General features: G+C 48.9%; 1 protein-coding gene across 10 annotated transcripts in view; it reads right to left on the reverse strand.

Moving 5' to 3' along the window:
- The window catches only part of LCOR (ligand dependent nuclear receptor corepressor), a 735,064-nt gene that overhangs the window by 442,857 nt on the left and 266,582 nt on the right, over nucleotides 1–25,625 (reverse strand). For all 10 annotated transcript variants that reach the window (XM_069611589.1, XM_069611590.1, XM_069611594.1 and 7 more), the window contains one exon: nucleotides 11,473–11,760. In XM_069611589.1, coding sequence (XP_069467690.1) covers nucleotides 11,473–11,760 — 288 coding nt within the window. The remainder of the gene's footprint in view (nucleotides 1–11,472; nucleotides 11,761–25,625) is intronic.

Raw genomic sequence — 25,625 nt, forward strand, 5'->3', positions numbered from 1 at the left:
TAATTGTAGAAAGGGTAACAAAAATGTTACCTGAGAAACTAGACAAAGGGGATACTAAGAAACTCCTCCAGCACCCTATTGTAATATAGTGTGTGCGGAGTCTAGAAAGTTACAAAATGTAAGTAAAGTCAATTTCACTTCACTGCTCTTGGAAACAGTTTCACCAAGAGAAGGTATGTAAACCTTTGGGAAATCTAAGACTTCCCTGTGCCACTGCACTGAAGATGCTGTGATGTCACAATGTAAAGATTATGCTGATGGAGTTCGTCAAACTCCAAAGTCAAAAGAAACAGTCCAAAACACAGAAAAATACGAGAGATTGGGAATAAGGTCTTGCTCTCTCCAGGTTAGAAATTAAAAGCCCTAAAGTCCAGCTAAAAGAGCTGCGGACACTAAGGTAGAAGTGAATTAGCACATTTATGAGAATTCTCCATAACAAAAATGTTCTGTTCTGAGGTATTGTGCTGACTTGGATGACAATGCATTACTTACCGTAAAAGCATTTCTGATGGTTGTATCTGCTTAGATTCACATGCTGTGCATAGGTCCGACATCCAGTGGTCACTGCGGAGTATTGCATTTTGTTTTTCGTAGTCGAAAAGGGGACGCCGACAAGGCGTGTCTGTAACACTATCCCTATAGTGACGTGCATTGTACCCACAATCCCTCACGCGTCGAGGTCCCTCTGTTTGTATTTTTCTGCCCTGAGGGAGCCTTCTAGACGTGAGTGAGTACAGAAAAGAGAGAAATATAGAAAAGGATGTCTATGTTCCTTCCATCCGAGCGGGGAGGAAGGGTGGGCGCATGTGAATCTAAGAAATGCTTTTACGGTAAGTAATGCATGGTCTTCTGATGTTTGTTAATCTGCTTAGATTCACATGCTGTGCATAGACTAGCGAGCAGTACCCGGAGTTGGCGGTGGGTTATGAGAAGGAACAGTAGAGAAAAGATGTCTTAATACTGCCTGTCCCACCTGGGAGTCAGATTTAGAGTGTGCATCTAGACAGTAATGTTTTGTAAAGGTGTGCACAGAACTCCAGGTAGCCGCTTTGCAGATGGACTCAAGGGGAACATTTGCAATGAATGCTATGGAAGCCCCAGTGCCTCGAGTGGAATGTGCTCTTGGCTTGAAGGGTAGTTCTCTCTTAGCAAGAGTGTAACAGAGTGATGCATTGAACAATCCATCTAGATATAGTGGACTTTGAAACTGCATCTCCTTCTCTTCCTGCTGCCACCGAGACAAAGAACTGATTAGTCTTTCTCAGTTTTCTGGTTCTTTCCATGTAGAACATGACAGCTCTGCGTACATCTAGTGTATGCAGACTTTTTTCTCCCAAGCTGGAAGGGTTTTGAAAGAACGTTGGTAGTTCTATAGACTGGTTTACATGGAATTTCGAGATGAATTTTGGTGCAAACCTTGGGTGTGTGCGTAGAACCACCTTATCCTTGTGAACTGTTACGAAGGGGTCTAGTACAGAAAGGACCTGTAGTTCACTTACTCTCCTAATGGAGGTGATAGCTATTAGGAAAGCAGTCTTAAGAGTGAGGTCTTTAAGAGTTGCCTTGTGCATGGGTTCGAAAGGAGTGCCCACGAGTCTAGAAAGTACCACGTTTAAGTCCCATCCGGGAGCTGGGTTAGCCATCGGAGGGTGTATTCTCTTTACCCCCTCCATGAAGGCCTTGATAACTGGTATCTTCCACCACGACACTAAGTTGGGAAGTGGTGTATGCAGACAGTGCCGCTAGGTGGACTTTAATGGAATTAAACACTAGACCTGAATCCAGTAAATGGGTCAAGTACAGGATAATGTTAGTGGCAGAGCAGTCAACCGGGTTGATGTTCTTACCTCTACACCAGATGACAAATCTTTTCCACTTGCTAGAATAGCAGTGGCGAGTATTAGGTTTTCTGGCTTCCCTGAGGATGTCCATACATCTCTGTGGGAGATGTAAATGTCCAAATTCTATGATCTCAGGAGCCAGGCTGCTAAGTTCATGGTCTGAGGGCATGGATGCAGTGTCCTGCCCTTGTCTTGTGACAGCATGTTGTATGGGCAGGGAAGTTTCATTGGGGGAGATAGGGACATCTCCATCAAGTGAGCGAACCATGGCTGCCGGGCCCACATTGGGGCCACTAGTGTCATGGTAACCTGCTCCTGGTGCATCTTGTGCACCACTTTGTTGAGGAGGGGAGTCGGGGGGAAAGGCGTAAACAAATTTCCCTGACCATTGAATCGACAGACCGTTCCCCTTGGAATGGTTCTGGGGGTACCTGGAGGCGTAACTTTGGCATTGTGAGTTCTCCAGGGTTGCGAACAGGTCTATTTCCGGGAATCCCCATTGCGTGAAGACGTCTAAGACGATGTCTTCGTGCAATTGCCATTCGTACTCTTTGGGCAGGGGGAAGTCTCTGCTGAGTTTGTCTGCTAGCAGATTGACTTCCCCTGGTACATGTTGTGATAGTAGGAACATGTGTTTGAGAGCCCACTTCCATATATTCTGGGACAGCTTGGACAGTCCTGGAGAGTGAGTGCCCCCTTGCTTGTTGAGGTAGTACATGGCTGTGGTGCTGTCTGTGAGGACCATCACTGTCTTTCCTTGTAAGTGTTACTGAAAGGCTTTCAGTGCTTTGAACACCGCTAGTAGTTCCAGCAGGTTTATATGCTTGGATGCTAAGCTCGGAGTCCACACTCCGTGAGCAGTCTGATGGGATAGGTGATCCCCCCCCCCATCCTGTAAGGGATGCGTCTGTGGTTAGAGTGGCTTCCACTGCGGGTGTGGCAAAAGTCTTCCCTAATAACAGGTTTTCCTTTGTCCACCACCGTAGCGAGAGAACCAAGGCCTGCGAGACCACCACTAGATCGTCCCATTGTCCGCTGGCCTGACACCACTGGCTGTAAAGCCACTCTTGCATTGGGCGCATGCGCAAGCGCGCGTGAGGTACCAAATAAATACATGACGCCATCATCCCTAGCAAGCGCATTGCTTTGCGTACCGTCACCTCTCGACCTGCCACATAATCAGGGATCTGAAACAGCATGTTTTGGACCCTCTCGGAGGGGAAGACGAGGCCGTCCTTTGTTCGAATTAGAGCCCCTAGGAATTGTTTGATTTGGCTGGGGTCTAAGCTGGACTTCTTTTCGTTGATGGAAAAGCCCAGTTGGGACAAAAGGTCTACGGTCTTTTGGGTATTGGAGAAGCATGTTTCGTAAGAATCCCCTGTTATGAGCCAGTCGTCGAGGTGTTTTCGTTTGTTTACCCTTGGCTGAAGAGGGTTGTCCTCCTCTCCTTCTGGATGCCTGAAAATCATGGCTTCTTCCCGTAGACTGTACTGCCCGTCTATATACTTGTGAGGATTATCCAGACAGATTGTAGTGCCGGTCTCTGGAGGCAGAAAACCGGGTGTTTCCTGAAGCTCCACGGAAGGGGCGAAAGATACGAAACGACCACCCGCTTTGCAAAGCTCCCAATGACATCGCCGTATCGGAGACCTCTGTCATGCCCTTGAGGGCTTAATCTATTTTTTCCCCAAACAATTGTTCCCCTTCACAGGGCCTGTTCAGTACCTTGTAATGAACCTTAGGCCTAAAGTCTATGCACTTTAGCCAGGCCTGCCTCCTTAGCACCACCCCATTATTTATTTGCTTGAACCCAGATTCCGCTAAATCTACAGCGATGTTAATGCTGTGATTTGATACCTCCTCACCTTCACCCCCCAAATAACATGGCCCCCTTCCTGTGTTCCTCGGGTAGATGTTCTAACATAGGAGCCAGCCGATGCCACATTTCGCGGTCGTAGCGCGCCATAATCGCCAACGAGTTAGCGGCTTTAACTGTTGTCGCCCCCACTGTTAAAACCTTCTTTCCGAAGGCATCTTGTCTTCTAGCGTCGCTGTCAGGAGGTGTAGTGCAATTGTGCTATGTTCTGGCATTCCTGCTTGCCGCCACTAACACCGATTCAGAGGTAGGTTGAGCAACCAAACACTTTGGTGTAGAGTCCGGGGCCTTACATTTTTTTCTATAACCTGCCCTTAACTGCAGTCTCTGAAAATGGGTGGTGCATGGTACGTAGGCCTTCTTGCCAAACATGGTCCAGGATTGGAACGGAGAAAACCGCCTTCCTTCGCTTTCCCATGTGGTCAAATAGGAAACATTCTTTCCGTTCTTCCTCTGGGGTCAGACCAAACTCGACAGGCTTTTGCCATCATGGCATGGAATGCCCCAATGTCATCCGGGGGCGATGTTTGCGCCGGACTCCTAGGAGCCTCTATTTCCACATCAGACTCCCATGTTGGATCTCTCGATGGCGACGACGAAATGTCAGATGGAGTCCCTGGGACCTTGGTCGGATTCAGAGCCCTGCAGCTCACCCTCCTCTAGGTGGAAACGAGGAGGCTCTGTGCTCATCGGCCGGGAAGCTGGCAACTCAGCCGTGGACGCTGAACGCCGAGGGGCACCTGCCGCGTCGATGATAGGCGTTACCGGAGGCGTACCCACAGAAGGCAGTCTTGCATCCAGCTGACTTAAAAGGGACTGCAGTGTAGATAAGACCTGTAGAGACAGCACCGACTGCGGGTTCTGTAGAGGAGACGCAGGTGGAACATTCTGTACTCCTGCCGACGACGAAGGGCCAACGCATTGTAAGCCAACGCTTGTTGGGTTAACCACTAGCTCTCGTTCCTCCTCCATCGAAGACACTGAAAGGACAGACTCATGCTGTAATAAGGTGTCCGGCAGAAGGGAGTCATACGTCGAAGGCTGCCAAGCTCCACTCACTGTGGTAGCACGTCGACGACGACCTCGGGCCCTCATTGATTGCTGCCACTGAAGCAGATGACACCACTGTGGAGACACACTGCGGCCGGCAGTGAAGGCATTGACGGGACTCCCGCCGACGGCGCTGGCAGCTGTGGCACAGATTTGTCAGGCGAACCTGCCTTTTTTGAATCTCCGGATAGGTGCTTCGAAGAATCTCCGCTCAAGGAAGACCTATGATGGTCTCCTGAAGAGGAGCGTTTCGAAAAGAGTCTTTTTGAACTTTTTTCGAAGACGGTGAAGATTTCTCCGGTCTTCAGTCGGACCAGTCCCGACCATGTTTAGAGGATGAAGGAGCCCCTTTCGTCAGGTGTTTCCCCGAACAGGGGCGGCCACTTTTTCCTGTAGGCCGTGACTTCTTTGCCGGCCGTTCAGCCGACACCGACTGGCAAACAACTGCTGGGGAAGGTCTCTCCGATACTAGACTGAGCACCGATCCTACCTCCGATGGAGAGTAGGCCCCATCGTACAGCCACGATATCAGCCACCGATTGCGGTCCTTGAATGTTTTTGCGAGAAACCCTTGCAGATGTCGCAGGTATCGGCGGAGTGATGAGGGTAGAGGCAATAGAGGCAGTCCATGTGCCCATCCACTTCATATACTTTTTTCATTCCGCAAGTAGCGCAGGACCGAAACAATGCTTTCCCTGACCTTGGGAAAGAAAAGACTACAACACACCAATCTGTAGAAAGCACAAGGTGATCCTGACACTTTGGAGACGGTTGAATTCTGAGGAGAAGCCGCGGGTGCGGGTCTATTTATACCCTATGTGCTTATTGGGTGGTACGTAAGCGCCCCAAAAGGAAGTCGTTGGGACACTAAAGTGTCGAAGTTTTCCAAGGGAAAATGCTTTTTAAAAAAAGACATGTTCCCAGCTTGACGGGGAATATTCAAAGCATGTGTAAGATGAGGTGTGCTGGGTCTAGCAAGTACAATGCTAAGTAGTCAATTTCACTCTACTGTTCTGGGAAACATTTGAGCATGGATGGAGTTTTGGAAAGTGGAACTCCCTCTCTCCTGCGCACTTCTTGTTTGTTGGATTATTCTGTAACACCTGCAGCCCGAGTCCTGGTTTGTCAAGGAACCAACTCCAGGGTTCCTAATTGTAAAGACGATTTGGGGGTTTGACAGACTGTGGACCTGTAGGCGCTGGTCGGATTAGATGGTCCGGGGTTTGTTAGTTTAGCAACTTTCACAGGTAATGGATGAGTCAAGTTTGTTTTGTTTTAGACACGTGATTTGTGTTATTTCCTTAGTTAATCAGCACTAATGAAATACATTTCTAACATAATGGCACTTCACATAGCCGACGCGCGTTTCAACCTTAGTCTTTTTCAAGGCCAATTGAGTTATTTCGTGAGCTTCAAAGAGGTGGGCTGGTCCTATCCAGGTGAGGGTGCCAGGGGGCTGGATAGCCGTTTCTTTTCCGGTTAGGCAGGAGGGTACACGGAGCCACCACTGAGTGTACCCTCCTGCCTCCCTCACATCCTGCCCTCCAAAGGCAAAAGATACAACTCTGCCTCGATGCAAAGAGTAAAATCCAAGAAAGACCTCACATCCAGAAAATGGCGAAAAATTACGACCAAGGCCATTTTGACAAAATGGTCACCCATGGGTGCTATACTGCAGGCGAGGATTCAGCCTGTTGTAGAAAAGCACAATGGTAGGAAAATTAAACCACTGCTGCCAGCCATTTAAAGCCATTTAAATTAGAGAGGGCAACTTAAAAATGTTATAGGAGACCTAATAAGGGGCTAGTAGGCAACCCGCCAGCACTCCTCATAAAATGGGGTGTGCTGGGCCTACAAAGAAAAGATAAGTAAAGTCAGTTTCTTTTTACTATTCTTGGGAAACAGTAGTTCACACAAGGAAAGGTATTTAAACCTTATGAAGAAATCTAAAGGATTTCTGTGACACTGATGGTACTGTGTGTCACCATACGAAAAGTAGATGCCTATGGAGTTTGTCAGACTCCAAAAACAAAGGAAACTTAATTGCAAATCAGGTCAAAATACATGAGAAAGTGAGAAAAAGGTCTAACTCCAGGTTTAAAATTAAAAAGTCTTAAGTCCAGCAAAAAGAGCTGGTGGTCTCTAAGGTGGGAGGAATCAAACACAAAAATAGAAAATTCTCCCTAACATGCTCCCACTGAAACATTGCAATCCATCAGCCACCAGTGAAGATGGGGCGGAAGGAACAGCGGTATAGGGATCCTGACCGATTGAGACCCTGTCCCTTGATCGCAATTGGCCACCAGGTGGAGGTGCCTCATCTTGAAGCAGGCGTGGTGCGCAATGAGCATGCAGGAGGCAATGCTGTGCAGTGAGCATGCAGGAGGCAATTGGGCCCAGAATCTGCTGTAACCACTATGCGCAGGTGGTCAGGCTGGCCAGAAAGTGCCCCACCGCCTTGCGGAAGGACAAGCTTCTCGGCGTAGGAAACACCTGCTGAACGGTAGTGTTCCAACGCACTCCAAGGAAGACCAGTTCCTGAGATTGGCACAATTATGACTTCATCCGTTTGAGGGAAAACCCCAGCAGACGAAGGGTATCTGCCAGTCTGTGGCAGGAGTGCAAAACCCCTTTGGGTGACGCCGCCCTCACCAGCCAGTCCAAGTAAGGATATAGATGATGGCGCTCCAAGCAGAGAAGGCTTGCCACTGCGTTCATATATTTCGTGAAGACACGAGGGGCCGAATTCAGGCCGAAGGGCAGCATATAGTACTGAAATTGGTGCGACAATCTTGAAACATAGAAACCTCTGAAGCAGTGGATATATGGGCACATGCAGGTATGCATCCTTGACATCCAGTCCCCTGCGCAGACTCTGTGTGTGCAGGAGTAATCATCTGTAAGCGTTGCTGCGTTAAGGACAGGACAGGTCCAGGACTACCCTCAGGCCAGCCTGGTTGTTCTTGGGGACCACAAAAATCCTGGAATAGTAACCGAAGCCCCTGTTTACAAGAGGAACGGTTCTATCTCCATGAGCGAAAGGACCTCCCGTAAAAGAGCAAGGGACCCGATCTGTTGAAGAGGATGGAAGAGGCATAGGAAGAGGAAGACAGAACCCTGTGGAGACTACAGTGAAGATACATGGATTGCTGAAGAGATGCTTCCACGAGTCCTGGAACAGAGCCAAACTGCACCCCGATAGACAAGTTGCGTTCCCCGACCTTGACGTCACTGCTTCTTGGTGTCAGGGATAGGGACATGGGGTGAGTGGGGGGGGGGGGGGGGGGGTGAGTAAAAACCTATGCAACATCCTCTGCTACCTCCTCCTGTTGTCGCTGGGTCGACCGGTCAGGCTTCCGTGCATCAGTCTCAAAACCTCTTGAAGCCGGAGAACGCGCAGGGGCTGAACTCAAACCTACCCTAGTATTGAGGGAAGGACTTCTGATCTGGTTTTGGCAGGATGGCCAAGGACTTGGCGGTTTGAGTGGAGGTTTTCTTTGTCAGTTCATCGGTTGACGAACAAAACCGGTCGACACCCTTAAAGTGCAGATCCAGGATCCGCTCCTGTGCATCAGATGAACTTTGTGGTGTGCATCCACACCGCCGTTCTCATCTCGACCCCAAAGCACAGCCCCCCGCTAGCTGTGTCGATGTGGGAGACCAAAGACTGAGGTCCTGCGCAATGACCCGGGAATCGCCAGACCAGCCTTGAAGGAGGCTTGCTTGTCAGAAGGGAGGTTGGGCAGAAATTCCCAGAGCTCCGACCACAGCTTCTGGTTAGCCGCAGTCAAGAGGGCGTCCCTGTTGGCTTGCCGGAGATGCAGTCCCCAGATGGAGTAACAGGGCTTTCCCAAGGACTGTGTCCTCCTTGGAGAGGCAACTGGAGGCAGCTCCCATGGAGGACGATGGTTTAGAATACAACGAGGCCCCAGCCACCACAGAGGCATGAGGCTGCGGGTGGAAGGCAAGGAGGATTGGCTCCCCGTCAGTCAGCCTAAGCCTGCTGTCCAACTTCTTATTCCTCTGGGCGTTGGCCCTGGGCTTCTCCCAGACCTTCTGCGCCACCTGCAGAACATCCTTCTGGAGGGGGATGTCAGAACGGATCGTGGTGCGCTTGCCCAAGACCTCTGCTATTACCCAGACTCCTGGAGGGCTTACTCAGGAAGAGGTACGCCCAAAAACTCCACCAGGCCCTGAAGGCAGTCATGAAAGGCTTTAATAGATGCCGAAGGTTCATCGTCCAGGACGTCAGTCACCATCGCCCCCCCAAACCCCCCCCCCCCTTTTTTTTAACAGACAGAGGAATCCGAGTCCCGGACACTGGTACCGGCGGAGTCTCACGCCCCCCTCTGCCCCCCCTCTGCCCCCCGCCACCCCACAGAGCTGCAGCCTAGTTCAACGGCTGCTGAGGGGGAGGTGTTGTTGGCACAGGAGGTGGTTTTTGGGGTGTGGGGTCAAACGGTGGAAGGACTGGCACCAGAACTGGGCGCGCAGGTGGGACAGGAGAACCACTCAGAGGAGGATGCCGGGGAGGCATCACCTGCGGGATGGCCTTCACTATGTCCTTCAGGAGCCCCTTCATCTGAGGGGAACGCATGAGGAGAAGGAAGCGCTGGAAGAAGCGGTCCTCACAAACCGCTGGATCCCTAGGAGCCCGGCCCTCCGAGGCATTGGGCCTCTTGTTCCTGGTCAAAGCGTGGAGGCACCTGGTGTTTGAGCCGTACGGCTTTGATGGGTAGATGAATCCCTGCATGGACCAGAAACCTGCACCGTAGGATTCACTGCCACTTCCGGAGGGAAGGGGGCTAGGATCATTGTGCAAAGCCCACTCAATGGGCGAAAGCACTGGCGGGCCCCGAGCCGGATCCAAGATAGCAGCCTGCCTGGCAGGCTGTGCTGCTCTGCCATTTTGAAGCCTTGTGCCACACCTGGGTGGGAGGGAGCGGAGGCCCTGAGAGCCAAGAGAGGCCTCAGACACTAGAGGATACAGCTTGGGACTTGCAACCAAAGCAGTTGCGTTGACCTCTGAGAACGCTCTGGTAGGCGCTGAACCCACAGCCAGGCGGCCAGTAGTCTTAACGCCCTGACTAACGACCTCAGAGCGAGCTCCGGTAGGCTGGGAGCGCTCAGCACCTGTGCCAGTAGCCGTGCTGGATCCAGCCGAGGACAGAATCTTTGAGGTGGCACTCAACAATCCCTTCCCCCTTGGGGTAGAAGACAACAAGCCCGATCTTCCTTCCGAGGACAGCCTGGTAGGGCCCCCGGGCTAATCGGCTTGGGAGCCGGTAGCCATAGGGGCCTCAGGCCTGCCAGAACCTGATTCCGAGGGAACCCTGATCTGCCAGAGCCTCGGGGAAGGAGTCGCCAGGCTGTGGAGCCGTACTGAACAGAGTGTCTACCTTGTCTGATGAGAGGTCGTGGAGTCGTCCTCGAGATGGGACGGAGGAGAAGTGTGGAAGATCTCCCTCCACTGCAACAAACTCTTCTTCAATGCCCTGTGACCGAGCGCTGCAGGCCGAACATGAGCTCCAGCGGTGGTCGGGCCCCAAGCACTCAAGACAGAGCATGGGGGGTCTGAAGCCGGGAACTAATGGTCGCATGAGGCATCTCTCATTAAGCCTCCTGCGGACGACATGCACCGCGGAAGGAGAGTCACTGAAGGGAGAAGAGAAATAAAAATTGCAAAAACAAACTGAGCAAGCGGAAAACTAAAAAAAGTCTCTGCGCTGGCTGCCAGGTCCAACACTGTCAGTGTGGAAAAAAGGGCCGAGGTGAAGCGGTCTAACGGCCGAGGCCGCACCCACGCGGTATACTTAAAGGGGAAGCTAATTTTTTCGCTGCCACAGGAACCGGTACCATCCCCATTTTGGGGGAGGCCCATAAGGATGTAGGAAAGGGAACGGGATGTACGAGAAGTACAGAGGACATGTAAGGAGAAAGAGGGGAGGAAAAGATCCAGGTGAAGGAATAAGAGCAAGATGTGCAGGGGTGCAGCGTAGTAGTCATGGCACAAGTCAGATTTCATGGCTTTAAATGCTGTACAGAATGGTTAAAAGATCTCCTAGGAAGTGTTAAACCATGTATGGAAGAAATTAGCAAGTGGCAGTAAAACTGAGGTATTTGTGCCCAATCTCAAGCAGCCCAAAGTGAGGTTCTGGTCAACTTAATCTAGCTCTGCATTTGTAAAGAATTAAAATCGGGAGGTACGCTTCCCCTCAACCCATGTGCAAGAAACAAATTACAAAAGATTTACTTTTGGCAGATTTCCCACAGTGCTTTGAAGCAAGAGTACAAAAAGTCTATGTATTTGACCCTAGAGGTTTTATGCATGGCATCATGTGTTTGCAAACTATATGGCAATGAGAAAATGCTTGCAAAGTGCCAGGATGTTTTTCTGTACACTAAACTGCATTAAACAGTTTGCTACGGTTTTCCATGGTACAGTAGTGAGTAACTGCAAAAAAAACTTTAATATTAGTCTTCAAAGCCAGCCATTTGCATCATCAGTAGACCAGTTGCTGATTAACAATTACATTTCTATTCTTCTCTCAACACTGAAAAAGCAGTGCAAGAATGTGTACACTGTTCAATAAACATAATAGACAAACATGATCGACAAATGTTCCTAATCTCTTCCCATATAAAATACACATTTTGATTGATTAGGATTAATATTCTTTGAAGTGATACATTTGTATACCATACCTTGTTCTTTAGATTCCAATTGTGACTTTTTAACAGTAAGATCCAAAGGAGATTCTTGGTTAGCCATCAGAAGCTTGCTCAGCACAGGGTTTCTGGAGGTTGCAGCCGTAGGAGAGGTCTGCAGTTGTGATGCTTTTGGCTGACTTTGGTTCTTTGTGCTGTTGGGATGGTTGGGGTCCTGAGTAGAGCTAGATTTTGAGGTATATTCAGCAGCAAACTGTCTGATCATTCGCTGCATGATCTTGCGAGCCACTAGTGGAATATTCGAGTCCAAGACCCTGGGATGGGCTGCAATAAAGACATTTGAGCTTTAAAATTTTATTTTGTAAGGTTCTTGTACAGTCTAGTTACAAATACAAATTAGACAAAGTAGAGATTCTTCCACCGCTAGTCCTCATCCTCCCCACCTTCCTCCAGACTAATGAGATGTCCTGTAACGCCAGGGTACTTGATGCCCCTCATGCAGACAATGGCTTAATTTACTTTTATTCTGCATCAGGTGACATTCATTTAGAAAGGGGGAGGGGCCTGAAGGGCTGGATCATCTGGAAGGTGGTGTGTTTAAGAACATCAGTGCAAAGGTCCCCAAAGTGCCTAAAATTAGAATTCTGTTCTTTACAATTGCCATCTTAATGATTGTTGGGGAGAATTCTCAGATGTGCCAATTCCCTTCTACCTTTGAGACCATGAGCTCTTTTGCTGGACTTTAGGACTTTTAATTTCTAACCTGGAGAGAGAGAGACCTTTTCCCCACTCATGTATTTTTCTGTGATTTGGACTCGGTTTCTTTTGACCTTGGGGTCTGACAAACTCCATAGGCATCATCTTTGCATTGTGACACAGCACCTTCAGTGCAGTGGCACAGCAAAGTCTCAGATTTCCCAAAGGTTTAAATACCTTCTCTTAATGAAACTACTGTTTCCAAGAGCAGTGAAGTGAAATTGACTTTACTTACATTTTGTAACTTTCTAGACCCGGCAGACACTATCTTAGCATAGGGTGCTGGAAGGGTTACTTAGTATCCCCTTTGTCTAGTTTCTCATGTAACAATTTTATGTTACCCTTTCTACAATTAATGGCTGGTGGCAGTGGTTTACATTTTACTACCATTGTGTTTTTCTACCGCGGGGTGCGTTCGCAGCTGCAGTAAGGCACCCATGGGTGCCCATTTTGTCAAAATGGCCCTGGTTGTCGTTTTTTGCCATTTCTTGTCAGAAAGGTCCTTCTTGAGTTACTCTGCGTACCAAACCAGGTTTGGTCCCTTTTGTTTGTTTTGCCTTTGACGAGTGAAGCCCGCCTCTGGCTCCAGTATGTCTGGCAGGGGCAGGAAGAGAGGGAGGTGCACGAAACTCCATGCTTAATCCCCTTGGTTACAGAAATGCACCCAAGGGTGATTGGCCGGCTTGCTGTCCAGCAAGCACAGCCACCCTGCTGTGTGATTTGACAGCTAGACTGGAATGAATGGGAGAAATCTGCATAAAAGACAAGGCTTTTGGCTTGGAAGGCAGAGTCGACCACTGGACAAAGGAATCCGAAGAAGAACTTGGAAGAGACGATGCTGCAACTCCTGGACCGTTGGTTTGCCCGGTGAAACCCTGCTGCTGTGCTGAAGCTCTGAATTTGTTTCGACTAGAGAAGCCCTGCAAGGATGACTTCTCCCCTTGGGTTGGTGGGATCAATAAACTCCAAAGTAAACTTGGGTGGACATCCACTCGGAGCTGGCTGTGGAACCGAAGTGCCAGGGAGAGGAACTCCAAATCGAATGGATCGCTTTTAAGTCCGAGCCGAGCGCCAAGAAGATCCTCCGGACTTCCCTGAAGCAGGACTGACCAAGCCTGAGCCACCTCAACAGAGTGCTGGACCCCAGATGCGAGGAAAGTCTGAAGTGGTATCCGAGAACCGCAGTGTTGCCATTTGCGGTCAGACACGAGGAGATGAAACCACAAAGTGCTGCTGAATCGAAATTTGCCCATTGCTGCCGCTGACCTTCCCATTGCAGTGCAGGAGTCCCCAGATGTCCTCCCTCTTGGGCCCACGACTGAGGCCCAGGAAAACCAGGATCTGCAGCGCTGTACAGGAGCAGAAGCCAGCTGGAACCATTTCTTCTAACCAAAAGTACCTCTTGTGTAGCCTTTACTTGCTCAGTTGAGACTCGTCTTGGTTGCCTTTTCAGAGTTGCTTACAGCTTTACCCCTCACAAGCCGCCTAGATTGTGGCCCTTCAAGTGAATCTTTTTTCTACAAACTTTTCTAAAAACATTGTGCAAGAGTTTTACTTACCTGCAAGGAAGATCTTTAGCTTCCCCTAGACTGTGCTCAATTAACATTGGCGGTCCTGGCTCCCTGAGAGACCCTTCCTACCTCCGACTCTCTGCCTTTACCTTTCACCCAGGAACTGTACACAATCTTGCCTAACAATGATGTATAGGCTGGTTTAAAAAATCTGGCACTCCTGCAAAATTATTACTAATTAATAAATGATTACTAATTAATTGCTGAACATATCCACATGATTCTGTACATAACTCTACAGTCAAAGCATTAAGTCCACTAGGGCTTGAAATCCCCATGTAATTTTGTACTTCCCTTGTACTTACCAGTCTAAATTGAAATAGTGTACTTCACTGTGTGGAATCCTGACCCCACTCACTTTCTTCCAAGACTAAACCTTGACCACTCGCCATGTTTATCTTGATTGGGTTTAGCTAAAATCAGTGTTTCCCTGTCCACTAGAACTAGGCTAGCCTCCTAAAAGTCTGTCTTCTTCTGGGACTTCTCCTGGAAGCTGCCTGGAACAGATTCCCAAGTACTGCAACGGCCGAAACGAAAACCCACGAACCAAAAGTATCTTCTGTCTAGAAGACCCTTGTGAAAGGAACCAAGACAGAAGAACAAGTCTGCAATGAAGTCTGTAACCTCCACAAGTAATATCCAAAGAACTGAGCGAGGGGTACAAGTCTACATTCTTGTTGCTTCCCGTCCAGCCCGTCTCCCATAGGGTAACAAGGGCGTAAAGTCCTGCCCCTTAACTCACCCCGACCTGAACTTGGTGGTGGAACCTTGGTTAAAGATTCCCTTCTTAGGTATATCCTAGTGTGTTGGGTTTGAGCGAGTTCTGATCTGAAATTTAACTTTTTATGACTCTTTATTAATCATAACCAATGGCACTAAAATTCTCTACACAAACCTACCTGAAGAGTGAATAATTTTAAACTGGTGACCTTTAGGAACAAGGCCGTAACGCATCTTAGGTTGGACTTGTGGGCTCCTTGTAGTCCTAGAGCACTCTCACACCCAGAGACTAAGCGTTGCCGCTGGGCTGACTCCTCGATTGGGTTTAGCTAACCTCCCTGTTGAGCATAATAGGATGGCCTCACAAAATCCTCCCACTACTCACCTACTCAAGGGCCAGATGTCGAGACACTATAAAAACCAAACAGGTTTTGCAGGACTGCTAGGTCAACCAGTGCTTTTGCTCAGGAATTACAGTTCAAGTGTACCATCAGCAAAAAGCAGGAAGAGGCAGAGTGGCTGCTCTTGCAGTAACCACCAAGGGAACACGTCTCTGAAAGGCTACCACAGCCGTTTTGGCATGAATTTGGCAAGAATTCTTTTAGGAGCTACAATGGATTAGGGAAGCAGGGGCACTGGGATGGTTCTCTTATGCAAATGACATGCATTACTTACCGTAAAAGCATTTCTGATGGTTGTATCTGCTTAGATTCACATGCTGTGCATAGTCCGCCATCCAGTGGTCACTGCAGAGTATTGCATCTTGTTTTTAGAAAGTCGAAAAGAGGACGTCGACATAGGCATGTCTGTAACACTATCCCTATAGTGACGTGTAGTGTATCCAAAATCCCTTACGCGTCGAGGTCCCTCTGTTTGTATTTTTTCTGCCATGAGGGAGCCTTATGACTAACGTGAGTGAGTACAGAAAAGAGAGAAAGTAATAAGACGTCTATGTTCCTTTCATCCGAGCGGGGAGGAAGAGTGGGCGCATGTGAATCTAAGCAGATACAACTATCAGAAATGCTTTTACGGTAAGTAATGCATGTCTTCTGACGTTTGCTAATCTGCTTAGAATCACATGCTGTGCATAGACTAGCAAGCAGTACCCGGAGTTGGAGGTAGGTTGTGAGAAGGAATAGTAGAAAAAAGGTGTCTTAGTACTGCTTGTCCCACCTGGGAATCAGATCTAGAGTGAGCATCTAGACCATAGTGTTTGGTAAAGGTGTGTACAGAACTCCAGGTTGCCGCTTTGCAAATGGACTCGAGGGGAACATTTGCAATGAACGCTATGGATGCCCCAGTGCCTCGAGTAGAGAGTGTTTTAGGCTTGAAGGGCAGTTCTCTCTTAGCAAGAGAGAAACCGTGATGCACTGGACAATCCATCTAGAGATAGTGGATTTGGAAACTGCATCTCTTTCTCTTCTTGCCACCACTGAGACAAAGAACTGATTAGTCTTTCTTAGTGGAGAAGAAGTTCTTTCTACATAAAACATGACCGCCCTGCGCACATCGAGTGTGCAGTCTCAAGAGTGAGGTCCGTAAGGCTCGCTTTATGCATGGGCTCGAAGGGGGAGCCCATTAGTCTGGTTAACACTACGTTCAGGTCCCATCCGGGAGCTGGGTCAGATATAGGAGGGTGAATTCTTTTCACTCCCTCCATGAAGACTTTAATACCTGGAACCTTCCACCATGACACCTTATGTTGAGACATAGTGTAGGCGGAGAGTGCAGCTAGGTGAACTTTAATAGAATTAAAGACTAAACCGGAGTCCAGCAAGTGAGTCAGATATAAAACAATGGGCCGCATTACGAGTCCGGCAGTAACTAAGCCGGAAAAACCGGCAGGTTACCGCCGGACTCTTATTACCATTCTGCCTCCGTGATTCCCGGAATCACCGGGGCATTACAACCCCAGTGACCCAGTAATTCCAGAGGCAGAATTCGGTAAATCCCCATTCCCATGAAGTCCCATAAGGGGAGGGGGGTAGGGGGGAGTCCATAGGGGGGGAAGCGTAGACAAATTTCCCCGACCATGTTAGCCAGAGGCTGTTCCGCTTGGAGCGGTTCTGGGAGTACCTGGATGCGTAATCTTGGCATTGGGTGCTCCCCAGAGTTGCGAACAGGTCGATCTCTGGGACGCCCCATTCTGCGAAAACGTTGAAGACTATGTCTTCGTGTAATCGCCATTCGTACTCTGCGAGTAGAGGGAAGTCTCTGATGAGTCCGTCTGCCAGAAGATTGAGTTCCCCTGGTACATGTTGAGATAACAGGAACATGTGTTTGAGAGCCCACTTCCAGATGTTCTGGGACAGCTTGGACAGTCCTGGAGAGTGAACGCCCCCCTGCTTGTTCAGGTAGTACATGGCCGGGGTGCTGTCCGTGAGGATCAGCACCATCTTTCCTTGTAGGTGTCTCTGGAGGGCCTTCAGTGCTTTGAAGACCGCCAACAATTCCAGCAGGTTTATGCGTTTGGACGCCACACTTGAAGTCCAAACTCTGTGTGCAGTCTGATTGGACAGGTGAGCCCCCCCATCCTGTGAGGGATGCGTCTGTGGTTAGAGTGGCTTCCACTGCTGGGGGGGGGTGAAGGATTTCCCCATCACAAGGTTCTCCCTCGACCACCACTGCAGCGAGAGAACCAGGGCTTGCGAGACAACCACTAGATCGTCCCATTGTCCGCTGGCCTGACACCACTGGCTGTTGAGCCACTCTTGCATTGGGCGCAGGCGCGCATGAGGGACCAAGTAAATACATAACGCCATCATTCCTAGCAATCGCATGGCTTTGCGTACCTTCACCTCTCGACCGGCTACCTATTGAGGGATCTGAAACAGCATGTTTTGGACCCTCTCGTTGGAGGGGAAGAGGAACTGCTTGACTTGGCACAGGTCTAGACTGGACTTCTCGTTGGAGAAACCCAGTTGGAACAAGCGGTCTATAGTCTTTTGCGTATTTGAGAAGCACGTTTCGAAAGAATCCCTTTTATGAGCCAGTCGTCGAGGTAAGGATAAACCGGAATGGGCAACCTGCGCAGATGTGCTGCTGCCAGTACCTTAGTGAATACCCTTGGCGCTGAGGCTATGCCGAAGGGTAGCACTTTGAACTGATAGTGTTTGCCTTCTATCATGAACCTGAGGTATTTCCTGTGCGCTGGCAACATTGAAATATGAAAGTATGCATCTTTCATGTCCAGTGTTGCCATGTAATCCGCCTGTGTGAGCAGGGTGATTACTTCCTGCAGGGTCACCATACGAAATTTTTGAGGTTTTACAAATTTGTTCGCTGGGCGCAGATCTAATAAAGGGCGCATTGTTAGATCCTTTTTGGGTACAAGAAAGTACACTGAATAAATACCCTCCTTTACATGCAACACAGGCACGACCTCTGTGGCTCCTTTTTGCAGCAGCAATTCCACTTCCAGAAGAAGGATGAGGTGGTGTTCTGGTGTGAGAAGTATTCCCTTTGGAGGTCTGAATGTCGGAAACCGGCTGAACTCGATACAGTAACCGTGGGCTATTGTTGACAGTACCCAACGGTCTGTGGTAATCCCCTCCAATGCCTGGAGAAAAGATGTTAACTGGCCCCCGACCGGGGATGCATGGGTGGGGACCCGAATTTTCATTTGGTGACGTTGGCCGGGGAGCCTCTAGGAGTAGGGCCCCGACCCCTTCCTTTGCCACGATGTTGGCCTCTCTGAGCATACAGTGTGTTGTAACCACCGGTTCCTTGAGGGGAGGACCAGTTGCTGGCTGAGGTATACTGTTGCTGAGGTTGTCGTTGGCCACGAAAAAAAGCGCCTATTGCCATATCCGCGCTTATTGTGGGTCTCGTGATCTGGTGCAGGGTTTTCAAGGTTTCATGCTGCTTTTTTGCTGTTTCCAGGGCGTCATCAACTGCCTTCCCAAACAAGTTGGAGTCTTCCAGGGGTTTGTTAATGAGGGACGCCTGGGTCTCTAGCTTGAACCCCGAGTTCCTAAGCCATGCATGCCTTTTAAGGAGTACGCCCTGGACTAAGGAACAGCAAGCCGTTTCCGCAGCATCTAGAGTATTTTTAATGATGCTCTGGTTGACTTGAGTACCTTCGGTAACAGTGGCCAAGAGACAGGTGCAAAGAGGCTCAGGGACTTCCTGTAGGCCTTCGCGCAATAGGCCCCATTGGGCATCAGCGTAACTAGCCAACAGGGTGGTATTGTTGGCAATCCACGTAGCAAATGCCGCTGAGGCCGTAATCCTCTTTCCGAGAGCATAGAGCTTCTTCCCCTCCTTATCAGGGGTTGCTTCGCTGGTGGACAGAGGGACCCCCGCCCTTTTCCTTGCGGTGGTCCCCACCAGGGAATCTGGGATAGAATGCCCCCTAATATATAGAGGATCCGAGAGGGAGGGGGTAAAAAGCTTCTCAATCCATGGGTTAACACCCTTGACTAAGGCTGGTGTAGACAAAGAGGGAATGAGGCGCCTATTGATCGAGGAGAGGGATGGCCTGGCTAGCCGGTGGCTTTTCTTTGATGATTTTTTCAGCAAAATCAACCTCGGGGGCAGTCTCCCCTGTATCGATCTGAAAATGTGCAGCCGTCTTGCGTAGCATTGCATTAAACGTGGGCTGTTCGTCCACAGGCGAAGGCCTTCGGACAGGAGTAGTCTGTGCAGAGGCCAGGTCTAAAGTATCAGGGTCAGTTGACGCCCCAGGGGCCCGCTATGGGTCACACGTCAGGGTCTTCCTCAAAGCCTCCTACAGGATCTTGTAAGTCCTCAGTATCCATAAATTCATCATCGTCCTGAGTGTCAATAATAGGGTCCTCTTTAGTGAGGTCATACGTATACAGTTCCTCTTCCTGGGGGTCCCAAAGTCTGGGAACCTTGGCTAGAGGGTCTTGAGGGATTACATCCCTTGGTCTTTTAGGTGTAGTGTGCTCAGAAATGGACACAAACCTATTCAACCTGTTCATACAGGTCTCAAATCTCTCCCTGGTCCAGTGGGAAAACCCAGAACAGTCTAGGGGTGGAAAGGCTTGCTCCTCCGCCTCCAGGCGTCAAGCTCTCTCCCACAAAGTGGAGGAAATCCCCCCCCCCCCGTCGCCCTCTGAGAAGCCGTCCCGTGGGCCAGACGGTGGAGTAGTCTCCTTGGGTCTCTCCTTCGACCTAGGGGAGGGTTCCGGCGCTCCCGTCGCACCTTCACTAGGTCTCGGCATCTCCTTGACCTTCTCAGTAGGCTTCGGTGAATCCTTCACCCACCGTTTGAGTCTTCGGAAACTATCCTCGCGATGCTTCCAGCTCCCATCCAAGAGCTGATCAGGAGTTGTTTTCGGCGGAGCTTGAACATTGCCGTCGACGGACGCTTTCTTGCGATGCGTCTCGACGGATGATGTTTTAGGGGTAGCGACCTTTGTATGCGATGGCCCCGTTGCTAGGCGCGATTGCGGCTGTAGGGAGGGCTGCCGACCCTCAAGGTCGGCGGTGACGGCCGGCTGCGTCGGCGTCCCCGTTGGCGCAGAGGCCTTCTTCGACTTACTCGAAGAATGGCCGGGGGTTGTGTGTTTTGTGACGTGTAATTGTCTGTCAGCGTCGCCGGGGTGTACATCCCCCAAAGCAGGGCCAGAGCCGTGCCAGTCGGGGACAGATGCCACGGAGCGAGAACGCTCCGTTTGGGGGTCAACAACCTCCGTTACGGAGGTCGAGTCATCATTATCCCCTTAGTCACACTCAGCAGCAGCAGGATTCAGCCTTCGACATCCCGTAGGCTGCCCACCTTTTAACTCTGCGCTCCTTCAGAGTTTTCGGGCGAAGGAGCTTGCAGGCCGCGCAACTAGCTTCGTCGTGCTCGAGGGGAAAGCAGCGGTTACACCGCTTGTGCTTCCACGGAAATTTGCCTTTACAATTAGGGCAACATCTAAAAGGAGTCCTCTCTAAAGCTGAGGACATAACTAGTGATAACGACCCAGAAGGAAAGGGGGAAGAAAGGGAAAGGCATTCTAGTATGAAACAGAAATGTCCACCCCGACCCCACTCTCCCTACTGTGTAGACCGGCGAGGCCGGGCCACGTGGTCGGCAGCGCAGATAGGATCACCCTCCGTGAAAACCACCATCCGAAAAAGACCTGGTCTCGGCGGAGATGTGGAATGGCCGTCGAAAGAGGGCTGGAGGTGATATGAGTTAACAATTAACAAAATCGACCAAGGGTCGAGTAAATGGCAATGTCTCTTACGAGCTCCGCTTAAGGCGGCCAGTATTCTGGGTGGAAAAAAACAATCTGAGGGCCCTCGACGCGCGAGGGATTTTGGGTACACTACACATCACTATAGGGATAGTGTTACAGACACGCCTATGTCGACGTCCCCTTTTCGACTTTCGAAAAACAATATGCAATACTCTGCAGTGACCACTGGATGTCGGACTATGCACAGCATGAGATTCTAAGAAGATTAACAAACATCAGAAACAATACACAGACATGGGCAGGCACTGAAAAAGGTAGTTATTGTTTAAAATATAAAGCGCAATGAACTATTAGCCGGATAGATTTGGAATGTCAAATCCTATGCATTTGTAAAATCTTAGTACGGGAGAGCTCTCAGAAAGAATGCAGCCTGTGCTAAAGATAGGACTACAGGCTTCAACCGTGTTTGCAGCACACAAAGTGACTCACCAGCTGTCAAGAGCCCATGCAGGCTAAAATTGATTTGCATGCTCGATTTATGAAAATAAGGTTTAAAAGGAGATTATAAAACCAGATAAAAACATGAGTAGAACAAGTGGAGTATGGATAGAATGAAAGAAAGTTAGTTGGAAAAATGTTTCGTTTTTCCTGGGGATAGGCCTCAAGGTTTGTAAAAGTCTGCAGGGGTGCAGTATGTTCCTATGTAAGGTAGTAATATGTAAAGTAGCATGTCCAGACAGAAATTGCTGACAATGAAGAAAGGAAGACTTTGGAGCATTCCTTGTATGGAAGCAAGACTGTTTGGGATGGAGCCATAGCCCGTATCCAGTGAAAACTGCAGCAAGCCAGGAGTATATAAACCCCTGCCTGGCATCACTGTGGCAAGAGAAAGGAACGGAAGAGGGAAAGGAGAAGACCGTTCAGGGAGCAGAGTTCTTTGCTACATCCTCATTTTTTGGAAGATTAAACTTGTTATCTTTGCAAGATAGACTCTGGGCCATATTTCCCTACAAGGGTGTATTTACTCTGGTGTGAGCGTAATTAAGGGACACCCTTAGATTACTTCAATAGTAGTTGCTCACGCTTACAATTGTTACTGAGTTTGACACGAATGACAGTTCTTCTATGCACTCATGTTACTCTACAGGTAAACGGTAATTGCATTTAGTTAGCAAAACCACATCAGATGCAGTCTTTTGGAAGGAAAAAAGGTTGGTTATACACATAGCAGCCATACTAAATGTTCTAGAGACACTTTTCCTAGCTCCTAACGCTTTTAAATTCCATTCCCCAACTATATGAGAAAAAGTCAGTGTCAGATAGTTGCCGAAGTCTTATTAACAAGCAGGATAAGAAAAGTTCCCCCGTCACTAGAATAATATGCTTAAGAATATAACACGTTAGGGGGTCCCTACGAAAGGCCTCCCTAAAGGGACACAGATTGGCAAGCCTGGGTCAGAGGTAGGGTGGACACCCGGACACCTCTTCACGCACCACTGTCCCATTGGAGCGACTCTCCGGTTCAAGGTAAGTTCTACCTTTCACCCCACAGTACCTTAAGTTAGAAGTGTAAACACAGCTGGATTGTCCTCTGTACAGCAGCAACAGCCCGGTCTCCTGATTCCTCAGTCTGGTGACTAAAGGAAGAACTCTGAATGGGATGTCTCAACAGCAATCTCAAGCGAGAGGTCCCTTGGTACGTATGCCTTCGTCTCCTTGGTCGATCTGCTGTTTTGGCACCTTTTTAACTGCACCAACAAAAGACGGCCTTTGCCCGGTTGATCTTTGATTCTTTAGTCCTACACTATGGTGAGGGCACTTTGATGAGTGGGATCGTGCCTCTGGAAGTCCAACTGGAGGTCACCAAAGTTCTGGATGCATTCGGCCTTGCCAAGAATTTGCACTGCAAATGGGTCGGAGGTCTCCCGGTATTCGCGGTCTGAAGACTTGGAATGTCACTGCACCTCGGGAGATGGCTCGATTTGTAGTTCGTCTTGAGGCTAGTTGATCCCATCAGCCAACAAGAATCGGGGGGGGACAGGGGGGAGGAGTCCTCTTTGGAGATCTTCTGTCGATAGGAAAACTGGGTCAGGACAGCAGTGGTTGCTTCACAGTTACTGGAAGGGCCTGTAGGCGTGCCTGGTCGTCTTCAGCTTTCAGATCTTCCGTTTCAGTGGTGGACTTGCCCTTCACGTCGGGAACCTCACCTTTTACATGGTTTTCCCATTCACTCCTCTGCAAACTCTGCACTTTACAGAAAGATGCGGGTGGCTGTCCAATCAGGTCAGCCAGCCCCACCACCCCCGAATGGAAATTGGTTCCATTCTAAAACTCTGGCAGACAAAGGGCAGGAGAGTGTGAAACTCCTCTGCACTTCCTGTCTTCGCAGACACACTGGCATCTAGGTGGGGACACCGCCAAAAGGCATCACATACACAGACCTCCCCCTCCCAGAAGGGCTAACAAAAGGACAACCACATGAGAAATGGCAAAAAAAGAAAGGAGCCACCATGTTCGAACATAGGTGACCCTATAGTGCATAACCGAGACCAAATACAGTCTGCAATAAAATAACAGCACAATAGTTGGTAGATCACGTCAACTGGCCAGGGTTGTCACGGACTAAAAGGTTACAGGAGCAGAGGGAAGGGGGATTCCAAGTATGCCCTTAGAACTCCACCTAAGGTGGTATGTGCACATAGGATAAAGTTTTAGGAGGGACACAAAATATCCCCCTATCCTTAAGAACAGTAAATATTAAGGATAGTGAAAGAATCTCAAAGGAAAACCCAAAGGGTTCCCAGCAACACTGCACACAAGGTGCTGTGTGCTGCAAAAAAGTTACACAGATGCCTTTAAAGCGATAGATATGGAGGAAAGTAGACACGATAGAAAAGTTAAAGGTCAAAGAGGTCAGGGGACATAAGAGTGAAGGGGGGGGGGGTTGGGAGGGCTGCCCCTCAATTCTGGATAGAAAGAAAAAGGTCCAGAAGTAGACCAAAAAGTGCTGGGGGCCTCACTAGGAGAGGGGATGAAGCATCAAGATGATACATCTCTCCAACATCCTTGGAGTGTTCGTCTAGACAGTAATGTTGGGAGAAAGTGAGTACTGAACTTCAAGTAGCAGCTTTACAAATGGCATTAAAGGGCAGATTTGCTATGAAGGCTAGAGTTGCCCCTATGCTGCGAGTCGCGTGTGCTCTCGGTTTGAATGCCAACATTCTTATAGCAAGAAAATAGCAAAGTTGGATGCAGTGGGCAATCCATTTAGAAATGGCCGATTTAGAGATAGGAGCCCCTTCTCTTCCAGTTGCTGCGGATACAAAAATACCATCTGTTTTTCTGATAGATTTAGTAGGTAGTACATGACAGTTCATCGCACATCCAGTGTATGAAGGTTCTTTTCTGCTGTGTTTGAGGGGTGTTGGATAAAACGCAGGAAGTTCTATGGACTGGTTCACATGAAATGTAGATCTACATTATGTTGAAAAATGCGGGTGAATGTGTAGTACTTCCTCGTCTTTATGAACAACATAGGGGTACTGCACTGATAGTGCTTGCAGTTCACCGACTTCTGATAGATGCAATAGCTATTCGAACAGCTGTCTTACATGCGAGATGTTTAAGACTGGTATTGTGCATAGGCTCTCTCTAAGGGGGCACCCATGAGCCTTGCAAGTACAATGCTTAAATCCCAGCTGGGAGTGGGATTAGGAATTGGAGGGTATCTTTTTTTTTTTTTTTAACACGTTCCGAGAAAGCTTTAACTGGCGCTTTCCACCATGAAACTTTGCTCAGTGAAGTTGTGTATGCGGAGAGCAGCCAGGTGTATTTTTAGTGAGTTAAAGACGAAGCCTGAGATTAATAAATATAGTAGATCGTGAACAATCTTTTACGGCGAGCATTCAATTGGATTGAGAGAACGCGTTTTGCACCAGAACACTAAAACGCTTCCATTTGTTAAAATAGCAATGTTGTGTGTTTGGTTTAAGTGCCTCTTTAAGGCTTTCAATGCAACTGGTCCAGGTTTAAGTGACCAAATTCTATGACCTCAGGAGCCAGGCTGCTAAATTCAATGTGAGGGCACGGGTGGATTGTCGCCCCTTGCTCCTGTGTCAACTTGTTGGCTGTACACGCATGTTTGATGGGAGGACACATGATCATCATCATCTGTAGGACACAGGATCATCATCTGTAGGTGTGAGAACCAGGTCTGTCGTGCGCATAGAGGAGCTAAAGGTAGTCCGGAGAGGGCTCAATGTCTTGACAGGCAGCAAAATACGAAGAGTTCTTGAGGATTTCTTCCAGTCTCTAGTGTTATAGAAGCAGCACGTTAACTTACAAGGGAGACCTGTAAAGGGACTCAAAGGCACACAAGCAGCAGCTTGAGTCAGAGGCAAGAGGGGGTGACCCTGGACACCTAGCTGCACTCCCATGCTCTGGAGCGACTTCTCTGAATCAGGTAAGCAATACTTTTTTCCCCTTAGTTTAGAAGAAAATGTTTGCGCAGAATGAACAAGTTACTTACCAACTAGTAACGTTCTTTCGACTGGATGTTCCTCCCACGTATTCCTCATCTATGATAGTCTTATCTCTCCAGCTTTGCAATGTTTTTTGAAAAAAATTATTTTTGTTTAGTTTGTTCGGCAGAGGGTGCTGTGCACGAGGTCGTGGCGTTGATGTCCCTCGAGAGCCGCTGTCGCGTGTGGACGTCACCAGTAGTACAAAGCTTGAGCCACGCCCATTGGCTTCAGTCCTGTTTTTACGTTATAATTTTAGGAACCTTCCAGGCGTGCCACGCAAATGGAAAGTGTAAATAACAAATTGTACAGCGGAGTAGGTTAGGTGGGGCGATTAGGAATACGTGGGAGGAACATACAGTCGATAGAACGTTACCAGGAATAAGTAACTTGTTCTTCTAATGGATTGTGTCCACCCACGTATTCTTCATCTATGATAGCCTCCAAAGCAGTAAGAAAATAGTAGG

Source organism: Ambystoma mexicanum, chromosome 8, assembly GCF_040938575.1.
Source record: "Ambystoma mexicanum isolate Mex_15411 chromosome 8, UKY_AmexF1_1, whole genome shotgun sequence".
Classification (NCBI taxonomy): Eukaryota; Metazoa; Chordata; class Amphibia; order Caudata; family Ambystomatidae; genus Ambystoma; species Ambystoma mexicanum.